At 52.2% G+C, this 16,966-nt stretch overlaps 4 protein-coding genes across 4 annotated transcripts; 2 read left to right on the top strand and 2 right to left on the bottom strand.

Annotated features, from left to right (window-relative positions):
* Window positions 1-13: 13 nt before the first annotated feature.
* pksP (polyketide synthase alb1) lies at window positions 14-6,554 on the top strand (the record flags this gene model as incomplete). The annotated part of the gene is made up of 3 exons (XM_056619135.1): window positions 14-300; window positions 372-663; window positions 717-6,554. The coding sequence occupies 3 exons, from the start codon at window positions 14-16 to the stop codon at window positions 6,552-6,554; spliced, it is 6,417 nt and encodes a 2,138-aa protein (XP_056475294.1).
* Window positions 6,555-7,411: 857 nt separating this feature from the next.
* On the bottom strand, window positions 7,412-9,683 carry N7532_006642 (uncharacterized protein; the record flags this gene model as incomplete). The annotated part of the gene is made up of 3 exons (XM_056619136.1): window positions 7,412-8,356; window positions 8,417-9,208; window positions 9,267-9,683. 3 exons carry the CDS (start codon window positions 9,681-9,683, stop codon window positions 7,412-7,414), a joined length of 2,154 nt encoding a protein of 717 aa, XP_056475295.1.
* Window positions 9,684-10,721: 1,038 nt separating this feature from the next.
* N7532_006643 (putative flavin dependent monooxygenase) lies at window positions 10,722-12,273 on the bottom strand (the record flags this gene model as incomplete). The annotated part of the gene is made up of 2 exons (XM_056619137.1): window positions 10,722-12,117; window positions 12,203-12,273. 2 exons carry the CDS (start codon window positions 12,271-12,273, stop codon window positions 10,722-10,724), a joined length of 1,467 nt encoding a protein of 488 aa, XP_056475296.1.
* A 535-nt stretch (window positions 12,274-12,808) lies between these two features.
* On the top strand, window positions 12,809-16,684 carry N7532_006644 (uncharacterized protein; the record flags this gene model as incomplete). The annotated part of the gene is made up of 2 exons (XM_056619138.1): window positions 12,809-13,198; window positions 13,256-16,684. 2 exons carry the CDS (start codon window positions 12,809-12,811, stop codon window positions 16,682-16,684), a joined length of 3,819 nt encoding a protein of 1,272 aa, XP_056475297.1.
* Between the last annotated feature and the right edge of the window lie 282 nt (window positions 16,685-16,966).

The raw sequence follows: 16,966 nt of genomic DNA on the forward strand, positions 1-16,966 counted from the left end.
ACCAGGTTTGACAATGGAGGGCCCTAGTCGCGTGTATCTCTTCGGAGATCAGACTGCTAATTTCGACTCGGGTCTTCGCCGCCTGTTGCAAGCCAAGAATGATTCGCTCTTGAGCGCATTCTTTCAAAAAAGCTACTATGCATTGCGGAAAGAAATCAGTCAGCTGCCGCCATCGCAGCGACAAATGTTTCCTCGATTTACAAGCATTGTCGACCTGCTTGCCAGATATCGCGAGTCCGGCCCAAGCGCGGCATTGGAGAGCGCATTGACAACCATTTATCAATTGGGATGCTTCATACAGTAAGAATCTCTGAAGAAATCACGGAATCAGGAGCTTTGGAAGCATAGGAATACTGACCAAGTTTGATTAGCTATTATGGAGACCTTGGCCATGCTTATCCTTCTGGATATGATAGCTGTATCATCGGTCTCTGCACTGGGCAGCTTGCAGCAGCAGCCGTAAGCTCCTCGCAAACAATCGGAGAGCTCATGCTTGCCGGAGTTGAGACAGTTGTATTGGCCCTCCGGTTGGGAATGTGTGTTTCCAAGGTGCGAGGACTCGTGGAAGCGAGCGAATCGCCATCACCAAGCTGGTCTGTACTGGTATCTGGAATCAAAGAGCAGGATGCTCAAAATCTGATTCAAGCTTTCGGTCAAACGAAGGTTAGTACGGTGTTTGAAGAACCAATGATCAATTCAATACTGATATTCTGAAGGCTTTGCCCCGGGTTTCCCTGCCATATATCAGCGCAGTCAGTCGCAATGGACTGACGATTAGCGGACCACCACGTTCCCTGGGCCAGTTCATCGATAGCTGCCTCTCAAAGGATCAGAAGCCCGTCAGGGTCCCAATTCATGGCCCGTATCACGCATCGCATCTCTACGATGCAAGGGATATCAATCGCATCCTGGAGTCATGGCCCAAGGAAAGATTCGACGCCTATGTACCTCACATTCCGATTTTCTCCAGCGAGACTGGTGAGCCAGTTCAGGCGCAAAATCTCGAGCAGCTGCTTAGAATCTCCCTGGAAGAAGTTTTGCTGCGCCAACTTTGCTGGGACAAGGTTATTGAGGCGTGCTCTTCGGCCTTGGATGCGACTGCCGCCAAATGTACACTCCTTCCAATCTCCAGCACCGCGACTCAGAGCCTGTACACTTCTTTGAAGAAGGCCGGTATTTCCAACCTCGAGATTGACAGCGAAATTGGCAATGTCCAGAAGAACACCGAGGGCGTCAACCAAACTGGCCGTGCCGAGCAGTCCAAGATTGCTATCATCGGTCTGTCCGGCCGATTTCCAGAGGCGCAGGATACCGAGGCTTTCTGGGACCTGCTATACAAGGGACTGGATGTCCACCGCGAGGTCCCGGCTGATCGCTGGGATGTGAAGGCCCACGTCGACATGGAAGGGAACACGCGCAACACCAGCAAGGTGCAATATGGATGTTGGATCAACGAGCCTGGTTCCTTTGATCCGCGCTTTTTCAACATGTCTCCGCGCGAGGCTTTGCAGGCCGATCCTGCTCAGAGACTCGCCCTCTTGACCGCATATGAGGCCTTTGAGATGGCCGGATTCATCCCCGACAGCACTCCTTCCACGCAGAAGAACCGAGTCGGGGTGTTCTATGGAATGACCAGTGACGACTACCGTGAAATCAACAGCGGACAGGACATCGACACCTACTTCATCCCTGGTGGTAACCGCGCGTTCACGCCTGGGCGCATCAACTACTACTTCAAATTCAGCGGGCCCAGCGTTAGTGTTGATACCGCCTGCTCTTCCAGTCTGGCGGCGATTCACGTGGCCTGTAACTCGCTCTGGCGGAACGACTGCGACTCCGCCGTTGCTGGCGGTGTCAACGTCTTGACCAACCCCGACAACCACGCTGGTCTGGATCGTGGCCACTTCCTTTCGCGAACTGGCAACTGCAACACTTTCGACGATGGAGCCGATGGGTACTGCCGTGCCGATGGAATTGGATCCATCGTGCTGAAGCGACTGGAGGACGCCTACTTGGACAATGACCCGATCTATGGTATCATTTCTGGCGCCTATACCAACCACTCGGCCGAGGCTGTCTCGATCACCCGTCCCCATGTTGGCGCACAGTCTTTTATCTTCGACAAGCTGCTGAACGAAGCCAACATCGAGCCCAAGGAAGTGAGCTACATCGAGATGCACGGCACGGGAACCCAAGCGGGTGATGCCGTGGAGATGCAATCAGTGCTGGATGTCTTCGCACCGGACTACCGCCGTGGTCCGACCCAGTCTCTCCATCTCGGCTCCGCGAAAGCGAATATTGGTCACGGAGAGTCTGCCTCGGGTGTTTCAGCCCTTGTCAAGGTGTTGATGATGATGCGGAAGAACATGATCCCGCCTCATTGTGGCATCAAAACGAAGATCAACCACAACTTCCCCACGGACCTGGCGCAGCGTAATGTTCACATCGCGATGGAGCCCACTCCTTGGAACCGTCCTGCTGGTGGTGCACGAAAGACTTTTGTCAACAATTTCTCGGCGGCAGGTGGAAATACTGCTTTGTTGGTCGAGGATGCCCCTATCAGGGAGCGAGAGGGCGAAGACCCGCGAGCCGTTCACCCTGTGCTTGTCTCTGCGCGATCTCAATCTGCGTTAAAAAGCAATGTAGCTGCCATGGCTCAGTACATTGACACGAACAAGAATTTGTTCAATGTCAACGAGGCAGATCTTCTCGCCAACCTGTCGTACACTACCACTGCGCGACGCATTCACCACCCCTTCCGGGCTTTTGCTGTTGGCTCTACTCTGGAAGAAATCAAAAATGGTCTCAACTCCAGCGTCGGCCGTGAGAGCATTACACCTGTTCCCACGACCGCTCCTGGAGTCGGCTTCATCTTTACTGGCCAGGGTGCTCAGTACACTGGCATGGGTAGCCAGCTGTATGAGAACAGCTCTGAATTCCGATCTCATATCGAGCATCTTGACCGCATTTCCCAGAGCCAAGGATACCCATCTATAGTTCCGCTGATTGATGGGAGCATTCCCATCGAGGATCTCGGTCCTGTTGTCACCCAGCTGGGAACTACCTGTGTGCAGATGGCTTTGACCAAGTTCTGGATCTCTCTCGGAGTCATTCCGACTTTTGTTCTTGGCCACAGCTTGGGTGAATATGCTGCATTGAACGCGGCCGGTGTCTTAACTACCAGTGATACCATCTATCTGGCTGGCCGCCGTGCTCAGCTCCTGACAGAGCAGTGCCAGATGGGAACCCACGCTATGCTGGCAGTGAAGTCTTCGGTCGCTCAAGTCAAACAGTTCCTCGACGATGATGCTGCCGAAGTTGCCTGCATCAATGCTCCTAGTGAGACCGTCATCAGTGGAGCGAGTGAGAAGATCGACCAACTTGCCGACAAGCTGGCAAACGAGGGCTTCAAGGCTACTAAGCTGAAGGTGCCTTTTGCCTTCCATTCTGCCCAGGTTGATCCTATCCTCAAGAGCCTGGCCGAGGTTGCCAAGGATATCACTTTCCATGAGCCTGCCATTCCATTCGTGTCTGCTCTCCTTGGAGATGTTATCAAGGAGGCCAACCCTGATCTTCTCGCTCCCAGCTATCTGACGAGGCATTGCCGTGAGACTGTCAACTTCCTTGCGGCTCTGGAGGCAACTCGCCACGCCAAACTTATGAACGACAAAACCCTGTGGGTTGAGATTGGGTCCCACCCTGTATGCTCCGGGATGGTCAAATCGACGTTCGGTCCTCAAGCGCCTACTGTGCCATCTCTTCGCCGTCAGGAGGACACTTGGAAGGTTCTGTCCAACAGTCTTTCCTCACTCTACATGGCCGGGGTTGATCTGCGCTGGAAGGAATACCACCAAGACTTCAGTGCCACCCATGAAGTTCTTCCTCTTCCTGCTTACAAGTGGGATCTGAAGAACTACTGGATTCCGTACACCAACAACTTCTGCTTATTGAAGGGTGCTCCTGCGAAGCCTGCGGCCGAGGTTGCATCGGCCTCGACCTTCCTGACAAGTTCTGCTCAAAAGATTTTGGAGACCAGCGGTGACGAGAAGACTGCGACTGTTGTCATTGAGAATGATATCTCGGAACCAGAGCTCAACCGGGTCATTCAGGGCCACAAGGTCAATGGAGCAGCCCTTTGCCCCTCGTCTCTGTATGCAGATATTGCTCAGACACTGGGCGAATATCTCGTGGAGAAGTACAAGCCGGAGTGGAAAGAGCGTGGTTTCGACGTTTGCAACGTGGTGGTTCCCAAGCCGATGATTGCAAAGGGTGGCCAACAACTCTTCCGTGTCTCTGCAACGGCCAACTGGGCGAAGGAGAACGCTGAGATCCAAGTCTGGTCTGTTACTGCGGAAGGAAAGAAGATCATGGACCATGCCACCTGCACTGTCAAATACTTCGACACTAGTGCCGCTGAGCTTGAGTGGAAGCGCAGCACCTACCTTATCAAGCGCAGCATTGAACACCTGAAGGAGAGTACGGAGACTGGTGAAGCTCACCGCATGAAGCGCGGTATGGTCTACAAGCTGTTTGCCTCTCTTGTTGACTATGATGACAACTTCAAGTCTATTCAAGAAGTCATTCTGGACAGTGACCAACATGAAGCTACTGCCCTGGTCAAATTCCAGGCCCCACCAGGCAACTTCCACCGCAATCCATTCTGGATTGACAGCATTGGCCACCTTTCTGGATTCATCATGAATGCCAGTGATGTGACCGATTCCAAGAACCAGGTGTTCGTGAATCACGGCTGGGACTCGATGCGGTGCCTGAAGAAGTTCGACCCTAGCGTCACATACCGCACATACGTGCGTATGCAGCCATGGAAGGACTCCATATGGGCTGGTGATGTGTATCTCTTTGAGGAAGACAACATTGTTGCGGTGTACGGTGGAGTCAAATTCCAAGCGCTGGCGCGGAAGATCCTTGACACTGTTCTTCCCCCTACTAGTGCCAAACCTGCCGCTAGACCTGCTGCCAAGGCCAAGCCTGCACACATCGATGTCCAGAAGTCCAAGGCGACACCAGCAAAGAAGTCATCGACACCGAAGTCCACGGGGCCGAGCATTACTACTAGTGCACTTGCTATTCTGGCCGAGGAGGTTGGGCTCTCTGCATCTGACATGACGGATGATCTGAACTTCGCAGACTACGGTGTCGATTCGCTGCTCTCCTTGACTGTGACCGGCCGCTACCGTGAGGAGATGAATCTTGACCTGGAGTCATCTGTCTTTGTTGATCAACCTACAATCAAGGACTTCAAACAACTTTTGGCATCCATGGGCCCTGCTGAGAGCAGCACCGACGGATCCGGTAGCGAGCCTGACATCTCGTCTGCCGCCTCCTCTACAGACATTTCTTCTCCTAACTCGAGTGGTCTCCCCACGCCTGCAAACGAGAAGAATATGACCCTTGAGCAGAATGACAGCATGAAACAAATCTGCGAGATTCTAGCTGAGGAAATCGGCGTTGAGCCTCACGAACTACAGGGAGACGCCAACCTTGGAGAGATGGGTCTCGACTCTTTGATGTCGCTCACTGTCCTGGGTAAGATTCGGGAGACTCTTGACCTCGATCTTTCTGGGGAGTTCTTCATTGAAAACCAGACCATCGACGAAGTTGAGGTCGCCCTTGATCTGAAGCCTAAGGTTATGGCTCCTGAGCAAGTCAAAAAGCCCGAACAGATTCAGGTTCAGGCCCCAAAGGCTACATCAAGCACGGCCATTCAGCATCCATCTGCCACCTCGATTCTTCTCCAAGGAAACCCCAAGACGGCTACTCAAAAGTTGTTCTTGTTCCCTGACGGCTCCGGGTCTGCAACCTCCTATGCCACAATTCCGGGTATCTCCCCCCAAGTCTGCGTGTATGGGCTCAACTGTCCTTATATGCGGAATCCGGAGAACTTGAAGTTTAGCCTGGATGAGCTCACCCACCCCTATGTGGCTGAGATTCGGCGCCGTCAACCACATGGTCCATACAACTTCGGTGGATGGTCCGCAGGAGGTATCTGCGCTTATGATGCAGCTCGCCACTTGATCTTCGAAGAAGGCGAGCGTGTCGAGCGCTTGCTTCTCCTCGACTCTCCTTTCCCGATCGGACTGGAGAAGCTCCCTCGCCGTCTGTACAGATTCTTCGATACGATCGGTCTCTTCGGAGAGGGCAAGACTCCCCCGCCCAGCTGGCTGCTCCCTCATTTCCTGGCCTTCATCGATTCACTTGATGCATACAAGGCCGTGCCGCTCCCCTTCAACGACAGCCAGCACGCGGAGAAAATTCCGAAGACATTCATGGTCTGGGCTAAGGATGGCGTCTGCAGCGGACCAAATGACCCGCGTCCTGCGCCCGCAGAGGACGGCAGCCCTGATCCCCGCGAGATGCTCTGGCTGCTGAACAACCGCACTGATCTCGGCCCGAACGGATGGGATACCCTCGTCGGGTCGAAGAATGTCGGCGGCATCACCGTCATGGAGGGAGCTAATCATTTCACCATGACGCGTGGTGAAAAAGCAAAGGAGCTGGCGGCGTTCATTGCGGGAGCAATGAACACTGCTTAAAATCTCAAAAACACGAAAGCATCTTTGCCTGCACCAGACTATGATAGAGTTAATCATTATATTGTTTTTCTCTGTTCTCACACTTTGTTTTGCGTCCTTCATTATGTATACATAGTAACTTAGTCACTAAGCCCATTATTACTAGGACTTTAATGCTCTCAAATACCAAATTTTGGCAATGACATTTCATCTTGACAAAATATCAGAAATAACAGTTCATGATTCCGGCACTGACCTAAAACTTGAATCAACATGTAAGCGTCATCGATGCCAGTACTGGTGCAAGGGTTTCCCAAAGTTCGCAGCGAGTCACCGGATAAATGACAGCCCACGCACTGTCAACCTCCACATCCACAAACGCCCTCCCACCTCATCATATAACTATTGTAGTGGGGAGACCGCCTCCCCCTATTACGTGGGTGCCATCCATGTTATGTGACATAGCCGGCAGTATACGGTGGCCGGATAGCTAGTTCTAGAATACACCTTCTTACACCTCCCCGGCCTGACCTCTACATTTGGGGTTCTCGCTATTTCCTGATTGCTACGCGTGTTTTGTGGTGGTTTTTCTGCTGAATCGACCCGCACGTCTCAGCGCGTGCTGCCATCGAGCGTCCCCCTCTTCACTATATAGATGATACGTTGTTGTGGATGCAACTTCAATAGAATGTTAAATCAGGTCAGTCGACTAAGGGTTATGTGTCTACATTAAGAATGCATGAAGAAGCGGATTCCACGATGAAATATAAATATGCACTGTTTGAGAGCGAACACCATCTATGAGGACGTCCAGGAAACGCTGAAATGCAGTGGATGCAGAGGATAAAAAAAGGAAATCGCGCTCTTCGGAAGAAAGTTCAAAAGCGCATCTCCGAGCTGAATCGCAATGCACTTCCACGCCCGGATAGGCCGTTGCCGTTTCCATTGCCATTCCCATTGCCGACACCTGGGCTGGTAGGACGGCTGCCGGCTGTGATCTTGGGGCTTCTTGGCTGAGTACTGGTGGAGCGAGTCGACGGTCTGTTTTTGCGAATCTCCCGTAGCTCCTCCTCCTTCCGGCGCAGTAGGTCCTCCCGAGTAACCAATGTCAATTCGAGCTCTTTGATCCGGCGAATGTGAATTTCGGAATCGTTCTTTAGATTGAGCTCGCGGAGACGTGCGGAATTGCCTTCCACCTTACGGGCCAATTCTTCGTTTTCATTGCGAAGCTGTCGAAGTTCATTTCCGGCTTGAGCCGCTGCCGTGGATGCGTTTTGGTATTGCTCCCGAGTGTACTCAGCTTGGTTACGCTCATAGTCAGCCTTGCGCTCAAGACCTGCCTGTTCCTTGATCAATTGACGATTCTCCTCCCGTGCCTTTTCGATATCAGCCATGGTGCCGCCACCCGATTTGAGCTCCTGGCGAGCTTCGTCCAAATCACGCCGCAGTTGAGATCGTTCTTCCTTCAACTTGGAAATGTCTTCCTTTTGCCTATCGACACGCTGTTCGAGAGACGCTTTTCCCCCAACTACAGCATCGCGCTCTTGGCGAACCTGGTGTAGCTCTTTGGTCCGGCTTTCATACCGATGTTGCAGCTCGCTCAACGCCTTCTCTAGAGTCTGCGCTCGAGAAGACACACGGGAGAGCTCGGCCTGAAGTTGTTCCTTCTCGCTTGCATGCGTACGTTGCATTTGGAGAATGTTCTTCTCCAAATATTGAAGATCACGGCTCAAGTGTTGACTAGGGGGTTTGATGGATTGGGTTAGTTGGCTCACATCTTCCAACCGCGTACGTTTCGAACGGTAATCTTCACTGTCGTCGTCCTGCAGAAGCGTGTTAGTACTGAAATGCAACAAATGTGATCACATAGAGCCGGGATTTACAAGAAAGCGCTTCTGAGAGGTTGGAACTTGACCGTCAGATGAGGGAGTCGACGACTCCAGGGTTTCCGGGGAGATCATAGGCAAAGGCTCGATAGCAGGTAAAGACCACGTGGCAAATCGGTCCCGCAAGTACATCAGGATTTCATCGACATCCTCGTACACGCCGAGAGCGTTGTCTTGGAGGTCACCTACGTCGTCATGGAGGTGAGCCGTGTACTGAAGGAGCAAACGCATACGGTCGGCCGGGGGTAGATCCGGGAGACAGCGTTCGATATGTTCACATGTGTTGGAGACTAGGAACCATATCACAGGGAGAAGATCATTGTTTCGCGTGTAGGTCGTTCTGATGTGTTGCACCGACGGGCTATTTGGATCGAACGAGGAGTCTAGGGCAAATATGGCGGCGGGCGGCTTCATGAGCTCTCGTACGCCATCATGGGAGTGGATACCGAAACTCAGAGAATCCTTGACCATCGAAATTTCGATGCTGGATCCCATCTCTTCTCGTGGTCTGGTGTAAGCAAAACCTTTTCCGAGTAGGTACCTCTCCAGAACTTTTTGTTTCATTTCGCCGCGGACCTCTATAATTAGATGAAGGTCGTATGTGCTCGCGACCTGCACAAGGTACCCGAGCATGTAAAATTTTGAGCTCGAATATTCAGCCCATGAGGCCTCATTTTCCATGTTTGAATCGTTGTAGGTCAGGTGGTGGGCAATATTCAGGTCCGGGTGGGTCGCTACATTGTTCAACTGAGCAGTGACTTCTTGCATGCGTGAAAGAGAGTAGTCTCGCTAAGTTCTTATCAGCAAGCAGACCAGCAAAGAGCGGCGAGGGAATATTTTTCCTTACATCAGAAGGGGACACCTGGGTGGTTGGATTAGACATTGCAAGGAATTGACGTATGTCCTCAGCCGCGCCTGATAAAATTCGATCATATTCGTCTTTCAAACGGGAGTCCATAGGAAGAGTGACGGCAAACTCGGACCGCCCGAGACGTACCGATCCGGGAGGGGCTTCGTCCGCATTTCCAACACTCAGGTCGCTGGGCTGAATCGTCTGCATGGTATTCTGACCAGCGTAATGCGATGCGTGAAGCAGTAACTCGGCATGAGTGTGGTGAATTGATGTGTGCGAGTGCGCGATCGAGTCTGTGTCAGGACGGACACTGAGCGGCATCACCTTCTCGGGAATTTCAGGCACTGAGGGCTCAATATCGCCGACGGATGACGGCGTGTCAACAAAAGGCTTGGTTTGCTTGTCGTCCATAGCGACACTTGGACTCCTGGGTCCACCTATCAAGCAATCCACAAAAAAAGCCTCAAAACTCAGACCAGTGAGTGAAAAAGCGAGTGGCAGAGAGAAGTAGCAGAGGCAGAGCAGCCGTGGTGAACAAGGTACGTGTAGACTGTCAGGGCCCGATAGGTTGGACCTTAGAGAAAGCGAGCCAAATCCTTGGGACTTGTGGAGCTGGTTGAAGCGAAACTACTCTCAGTTCACTCTCACGGCGTAAAATACACCCCTCAGGCTAGCTCAGTTCAAATCAGAGGCGCCGGTACCAGCCTTAATTCCAGGGCGCAAGAAGTTTGCCCGACTGAGATTTGCAAGAGCACTGAGACACCTTATCGACGTTTTGTCTCAGTAGAGAAGCACTAAGTGATCCTGGGTTCGAGAAAGGTCCTGGTCAAGACAATCGTGCCACTAAGGACTTGCTGCCGGTTTCCAGGACTCGGAAGACGAAGACCGGGTCGGGGCAGAACAAAGAAAACCGAGAGGCTTTCAAGGGCTGTATCTATTATTAGAATTCATGAAATGCACAGTAGGAAAAGGACTAGGGATTGTAAATCCATGGTCGCGGCATTGTTCGGGAGTATGCAGTAGGACAATGGGATTGAGTATGGTAAAAGAGGGGATGGAATCGATGAACATGAAGGGGATATCGATACCTCTTGATCAGGAGTGAAAGGATTACACTATTTTTTTCGCACAGTTTCACCACCAGCGAATTCAAAGGATATTCATGGGGTGGTCGTGGGTGGTGGAAGAGGGAGAAGCGCATCACCGCGGAGACGTGGGCGCGGCGTCTGTCCAGAGCACGGTATGTCACGTGACTGTTATCGACTATCGCCCTGATCTGCACCCAATCCAGTAGGGATCATCATCTCTCTTTAGGGTAGTTTGGAGGATTTTGCACTGTGTGAGCTGTCAATAAGGAAGCTGACGATTCTTTGATCTCCTCAGATATACCGCTGCAGTGTCTATGAACATCTATATGATCGATTTGAATCACAGGATGCAGGTACGAAGCTATAACCTGGCATTCTGCTCCTGCTCTTGCTTCCACTGGTAAAAGTCGAATCCGACCTCTGCCAAGGTTTTGATTTCGCGTCGACGATCTCCCCTTTGAACAAATGCTCTTCGAATTTCAGGGAATTTGGAGCGCATCCACCTCTCCCGCTCGCCCCAATACGTCCCAATCTTTCCTTGACCGCCGCGGTCGAGCCCCGAGCGTTGCTTGGATTTGGTAGCCCAGTCGTAGAGCGAGTTCAGATAGTCGGCATCCATGGGAAAAGGCAGTATATGGAATCCTCGACCGTCGCCTCTGTTTGCTAGTTCCGACTCTTCCGATGCATGCATCTCCGCTCTCGACGGAAGCTGTAGCCGCGACGACCAGACTCGAGCGAAAACAGCTGCCTGGTTCTCGGCCATCGGGAATGGAATGACCCTCTGTGAAAGTACCGGGAATACCATCGTAGGATGGTCTATGTAAAAGAGTTGCTGGTAGACATCCTTGGTTCGCCAGCCATCGGTGACAACAGGAGGACTGAGGGACGACAAGAATGGATACGAGTAAAAATAACCTGTGCAAAAGACGATGGCATCGATTTGGTCTTCCACCCGGCCATCTGCAAACTTGATGGCTCTGTCGTGAGTAGACGGGGAAAGAAATTCAATAATCTCGGGGCAAATAATCTTGTCTCCAGGGGCAGATGCTGCCAAGTACGATTCTGCGCGCTGAGAGACCACTATGCTGCCCTTGCTGACCTCGCTGATCTGAGAACCGATATCGAGGCCCGAGGCCGAGCTTCCAACCACGACGACCTTCTTATCTCGAAACGCTTCGGGGGTGTCATAGAACTTGGAGTGTGAGATTGTCCCTGGGTATGACTTATCCCAAGCCTCGATGCCTCGAATCTCCGGAAGATATGGGACGGTGAAATGACCACTAGCCACCACGATTGCGTCATATGTGCGAGTGGTTTCAGCACCAGTGTGTAGATTGGCCGTCACCAAGTCCCATGTGCTAATACTGGGATCATTGAGTCTCACATCAACAACTTGACTCTCAAAGTGTATAAGATTTTTTGTTTCTTCAGCATATTCTTCCAGATATTGTTTAACCGTCTGGTGTTTAGGAAAAAGCTGCGCGTCTGGCGGAAAAGCTTTATCCGAGTATCTCATGAGGTCCTTGGGAATGTTGGTTTCGAGTCTGTCATAGAGTGGAGAAACAAAGACGGCCTCTGGATCCGCTCCGGGTTGGTTCATCCATGTTGGCTTTTCGGCCGGTTCATGCGGATTGAGATGCGGAACCGATGTTGATATTCCAGCTTTGGAGCTAGGGCTGTAGTTCCAGGCGCCACCAACCGAGCTTCTCTGTTCAAACACGTCTATTACTTCAAAGTATTTTTCTGCCAGCAGATACCTAGTCCGGTGGTCAGTGGCATCCGATTTCCCGAGGCACGGAGTCATGAATCACGCGGGGACAAATCGTCAGGGATTGAACGTACTTGACGGACGCAAGACCAGCTGGCCCAGCCCCAATGACTGCTACCCGACGGACAGGGTGCACCAGTGTCATGGCCACTTCTCACGACTTCACGGAGGGGTTGTTGAAGAGGGGAAGGGCCAAGCGCTGTCTCCATAGTGGAGTGGGACCCAGCTTAGGTAGCTTATCGGGATCTACTACCGCAATTGTATGTGCCAGCTGCCACGCGCCGTCTGGGCTCTGGCAGCTAGCTAGAATGAGACATATCGCTGAGCAACTGCAAAGACAACATTTCCAACCACAAATACCATTTTGCCAGTCACTTCAGGCATGTTCAAAGAAAAGGGAATGATGCAGACCTGTTCAGGGGTCCACATGATATGCGTAATATATGGAATTGTATTACCGATATAACACCGCTAATACTCGGGAAGGGTGATGTATTTAACATCATGGTAACATACCGCCCATAATGCAAGCGCCGCAATTTGCAGCTCGCAATTCACTGAACCCGCCGCGTTTGCCCTGGCGTTCGACGCAAAAATCACTTGGCCTTTTGGGCGGCCTTTCCCTCTACATCTTCGTGTGAATGCGACATGCCTATACTGCTCACGAAATAACCAGCGCAATGGACGCGTCCGAGGCCTCGTCGGCGCTGAGTCCGCTGTCGCAACCGACGAAAGTTCCGATCGCGCAGCTGTCCCCAACACTCGAACAGCTGGAAGGAAAATGCATTTATGCGACTGTCACTCTGGTCTGGCCGTACTCCTCGTCTACCAAATCACTCGCTCTGCTCCTCGCCGAACCTGACATCCGACTGCGCCGGTCGAACGGACAGGTGAAAGCGGTCTTTCATGGGCGCGTCGCGGAAAAGGTTGCGGGCTCGTTGGTCGGAATCGGTGATCATGTTCGTCTTGCACTGAAAGGTTCGAATCTTGTTGAGAATAATACGGCGGCACAGACACCTAGTAGGTCTGTCGCGTGGGATATTCATTTCAAGAGAAATGTATCGCTTGAGGTATGTTTCCCCTGATAGGCTAAGTATAGGAGATCACTGCTGACGAGCGTGACCTAGGTGGATCGCACTTCTCGGAATCAATCAGTAGTTATTATCGACGAAGAACCAGTCGGCTCGCCTCCCTCGACCCCCCAGGTGACCTCCATCGAATCGCAAGATACCACGAACGGCCCAGGCGCATGGGGCTCCCCTGCCTTCTTACGAACTGCTCGGTATTCATATGGCGAAGCTCTCGATTCTTACTACGATCCATTTGCGGAAAAAGATGGATTTGTTCCTGGCAGAGGGAGGAAGCGGCCTAGATACAGTTTGCGGAGGGAAGAATGGCGCATTTTAGATGAGCCCTCGAGCCCTCGTGAGCGCGAAGGAACCGTGGATTGGGACAAAGTCATTGAAGATGAAATGAATCTGGATCAGGATGCTGAGTCTCAAATGGACACCCAGCTTCCTACAGAAACCTCAGCTCCTGATGTCCAGGCGTCAGAGAATACGAGCAACGACGATCCGTTCTTGGACCATTCTGATCTTTTCGCGAAGCCGTCTCTGGAGCCGGCTGGAGGACTTTTCGGAAGACGAGCGCTAGCTTCAAACGAAGCCACGACTGGAGGAATTTTCGACAGCAGTTTGTCGGCACCGGCCTTTCACCTGCCTACGGATACGCCGCAACTTCGCCCCGTCCCATCACCAGGACTCCCTATTCCATCGCCCATTGTTTCCAATCAGAACAATGCCCAGGGATACTTCTCTCCATTCCAAGCCGTCCCACAGGCTCAGAATGCGCAGTCCCTCTCCGCCGATGTCAATATTGACACCACCAACGACTTGCAGACGCAAACAATGTCCACAGACGCAGCAGAAGTAGAAAATAAGGAACACGACAGAGATATGGGTCCAGACCAGGACGCCATTATCGCCCATCATTACCGTTCAGAATTACCAGGCTATCCCGACCTGCAAAACAATGATGAAGTGGCTACGGAGGCAATGCGGTTGCCTTGTCCTCCGTCCCCGGAATTCGTCGATCAACAAGAGGTGGACAAGTCTCATGATGGATTCCAATACATGGACGATACCCAGCAAAGACTCGAGGAAAATCTGCATGACCGACCAGTGGAAGAGGACGACCTCGATGGTCTTTTCGAAAATGAGAATGGAGATATCGAGGCGGTGCATGTGGACGAACAAGGTTTTGTTGCTCCAGAATCCAGTCCCGAAATGCAGGATATCGACGACATACACATGCACCGGCGAGTCGATATGGACTTCGTTGAAGAAGAAACAGAAGAACATGTGCCCGGGACTGAGGATATGGAGAGCGAGGATGAGAACCAAGAGACGCGTCAGGAAATTGAACATAGTGAACGCCAATCCCACGCTAGCGAAGAAAAGAGTGATGCTCATGAAGCCATCTACAGTGGATTTGATAAGACGGACGATATTTCAGAGACTGACAGTGACGATGAAGACCAAGACAAGTACACGGGGGAGGACGAGGAAGAAGCTTCTCAAGCTGAAGATCTGCCTCGGCCTCAATCTACTCAGCAGGAGGTGATTGTGCTGGACAGTGATAGCGAAGATGAGCTTACTTCTGACCAGCCGGCCATGCCAACTCCGGCACTTGCTATGGCCCAGGGGAGTCGAGCTGATTTCTCGTCGCCTGTGCAACGCACTCTCTCATCTTTGGTCAGAGTGGACAGTGAGGACGACTGGTCTGCCGCTGAGGAAGAAGCTGGATACGATGACATGGAGGACGCGGAGGCGGAGTCAAATTATGATGAAGACGATCATGTCGACGACAACGATCGAGTTGCTGATAGTGATCTTGAAAATGACGAGTCTTCGGTGGACATACTGGCGCGGGATCATCACAAGGATCAGCAGTCTACGCGCGATGCTTCCCTGGAACGGGGGCAGGGCGGTGTTGGAGTTGCAGAGTCGGCTCTAGATGCACATACAGATGCGCAGACAGCGGTGGAAGACAATATTGAGGATGATTTCGGAACTGTCGAGGAGCCCGAGCCGATTGTTGGCGTCGATTCAAACGCAAACGCAGAGAAGGACCAGGATGAGGACGTGATCGAGAACGGGGATGTGGTTGAGAACGAGGATACGGCCGAGGATGAGGGCGAGATCGAGTTTAAGGTTGAGGACAAAGGAGAGCGAAGCCAAGAGGGTATCCAAAACCCTAGTGAGCCCGAATCCGAGTCAGAGTCTTTATACCAGGACCACGGTGGTCGATTGACTAGTGACGGATTGGATGGCGCTGGTGATGGCAACACACCGTCACCATCCTCGTTCTACGAGCCATATCAACTCGCGGCCAACGAAACAGAGGCTACAGAAGCTAGAACAGAGCAATTTCAGCAAAATCCGCAAGATGCGGTTCTCAGCGAAGCACCCCTCGAACCTGATCTGTCAAAGACGCTTGAGCAGCAGCTTCCTACTCCCGATCCTACTCAGGAACCATTTCTAGGCAGCGAAGTGGAACCCATCAATGTCCGCAACGCGGCCTGTCCTTCGTCTATCTTTGGCACACACGCACCACCCATGGGACAGAACATCACGTACCAACGTGCGCCTGACGCGTCCATTGAGGTGGCGGAGGATGTGTCAGATGATGCTCCTGACGAGGACGAGGACAACTTGCGAAGTAAGCAGCCAGACAGCGAACGCCAGACTCCCGACGTTGCTTCTCGAGACGCCACTCCCCAATCCCCAGAGGTCTCCATTCCCAGCCGTGAGGCTCCCGATCGCTATGCTCAGGGTTTTCGCAGCAAACTCTCCTATTTCGCTCCCCTTGCTTCCCTCGTCGAATACTACAACTCTCTTGTTGACACAGTCTCCATTGTTCACAAGACAAGCCCGATATCCAAGGCGACGGGTGGCTCCAAGGATTTCTTCGTGACCATCCAGCTTACCGACCCCTCCCTGGCTGGTACCACCCTCCAGGCCCAGATCTTCCGGCGAAATAAATCTGCCATGCCTTCAATTATCCCAGGAAGCGCCATTTTGCTGCGTGATTTCAAGGTGCGAACCTATGACCATGAATTCATGCTTGTCAGCGTTCAATCTAGTGCCTGGGCAGTCTTCGACCACACCGGCTCCGAGCCTGAAATGAACGGACCTCCAGTTGAGTACACATCTGAGGAAGCGGATTATGCATCCGGTCTACGCCGATGGTACGCTGATGTCGGTACGCGCTGGGTCGCAGATTATGAGCTGCAGGCAGCCATTGCCAGGGATAGCTACGTGGACAGAGAACATACTCCCGGCAGTGCAATCATCAGTGAGACGGGCAGCATGGACTCGGGCTCGCGAGAGAACTCGGCCCAATCTTCTCGCCGGCGCTCGCGGAAGAACTACCGACAAGTGACTATCCATGAGCTCCGAGACGGTTTTCGCTACGCCGAGGTTGGCTCTCCCAGTACTCGGGAGAGCATTCATGAACTGCGAGACGGGACTGTCTATGCTACTCCGGCTCGGTAAAGTAAGCCGAGGTGAAATAGCTTGTTTTTCTCCACCTGTCATTTACGAAACTAAACTCACATAACATTGCTTCGGTATTCCTGTACCCTGTATCCTGTTCAGATGACTGTTTAGATGACTCTTTAGGTGACTCTTCAAATGGCCGTTCAGAAGACTGCTTGGGCGACTGTTTTGATGACTGCTGTAGGGCGGTCAGATTGCGGTACAGATCTCTATAATTCAAGCATCAAGCCCTACTGGAATTGGAAAATAAGCTTTCGCCGCTATAATCTTCTGTACACG

The sequence above is a fragment of the Penicillium argentinense genome (assembly GCF_028826775.1).
Source record: "Penicillium argentinense strain IBT 30761 chromosome Unknown utg000005l_segment0_segment0, whole genome shotgun sequence".
In the NCBI taxonomy this organism is placed as follows: domain Eukaryota; kingdom Fungi; phylum Ascomycota; class Eurotiomycetes; order Eurotiales; family Aspergillaceae; genus Penicillium; species Penicillium argentinense.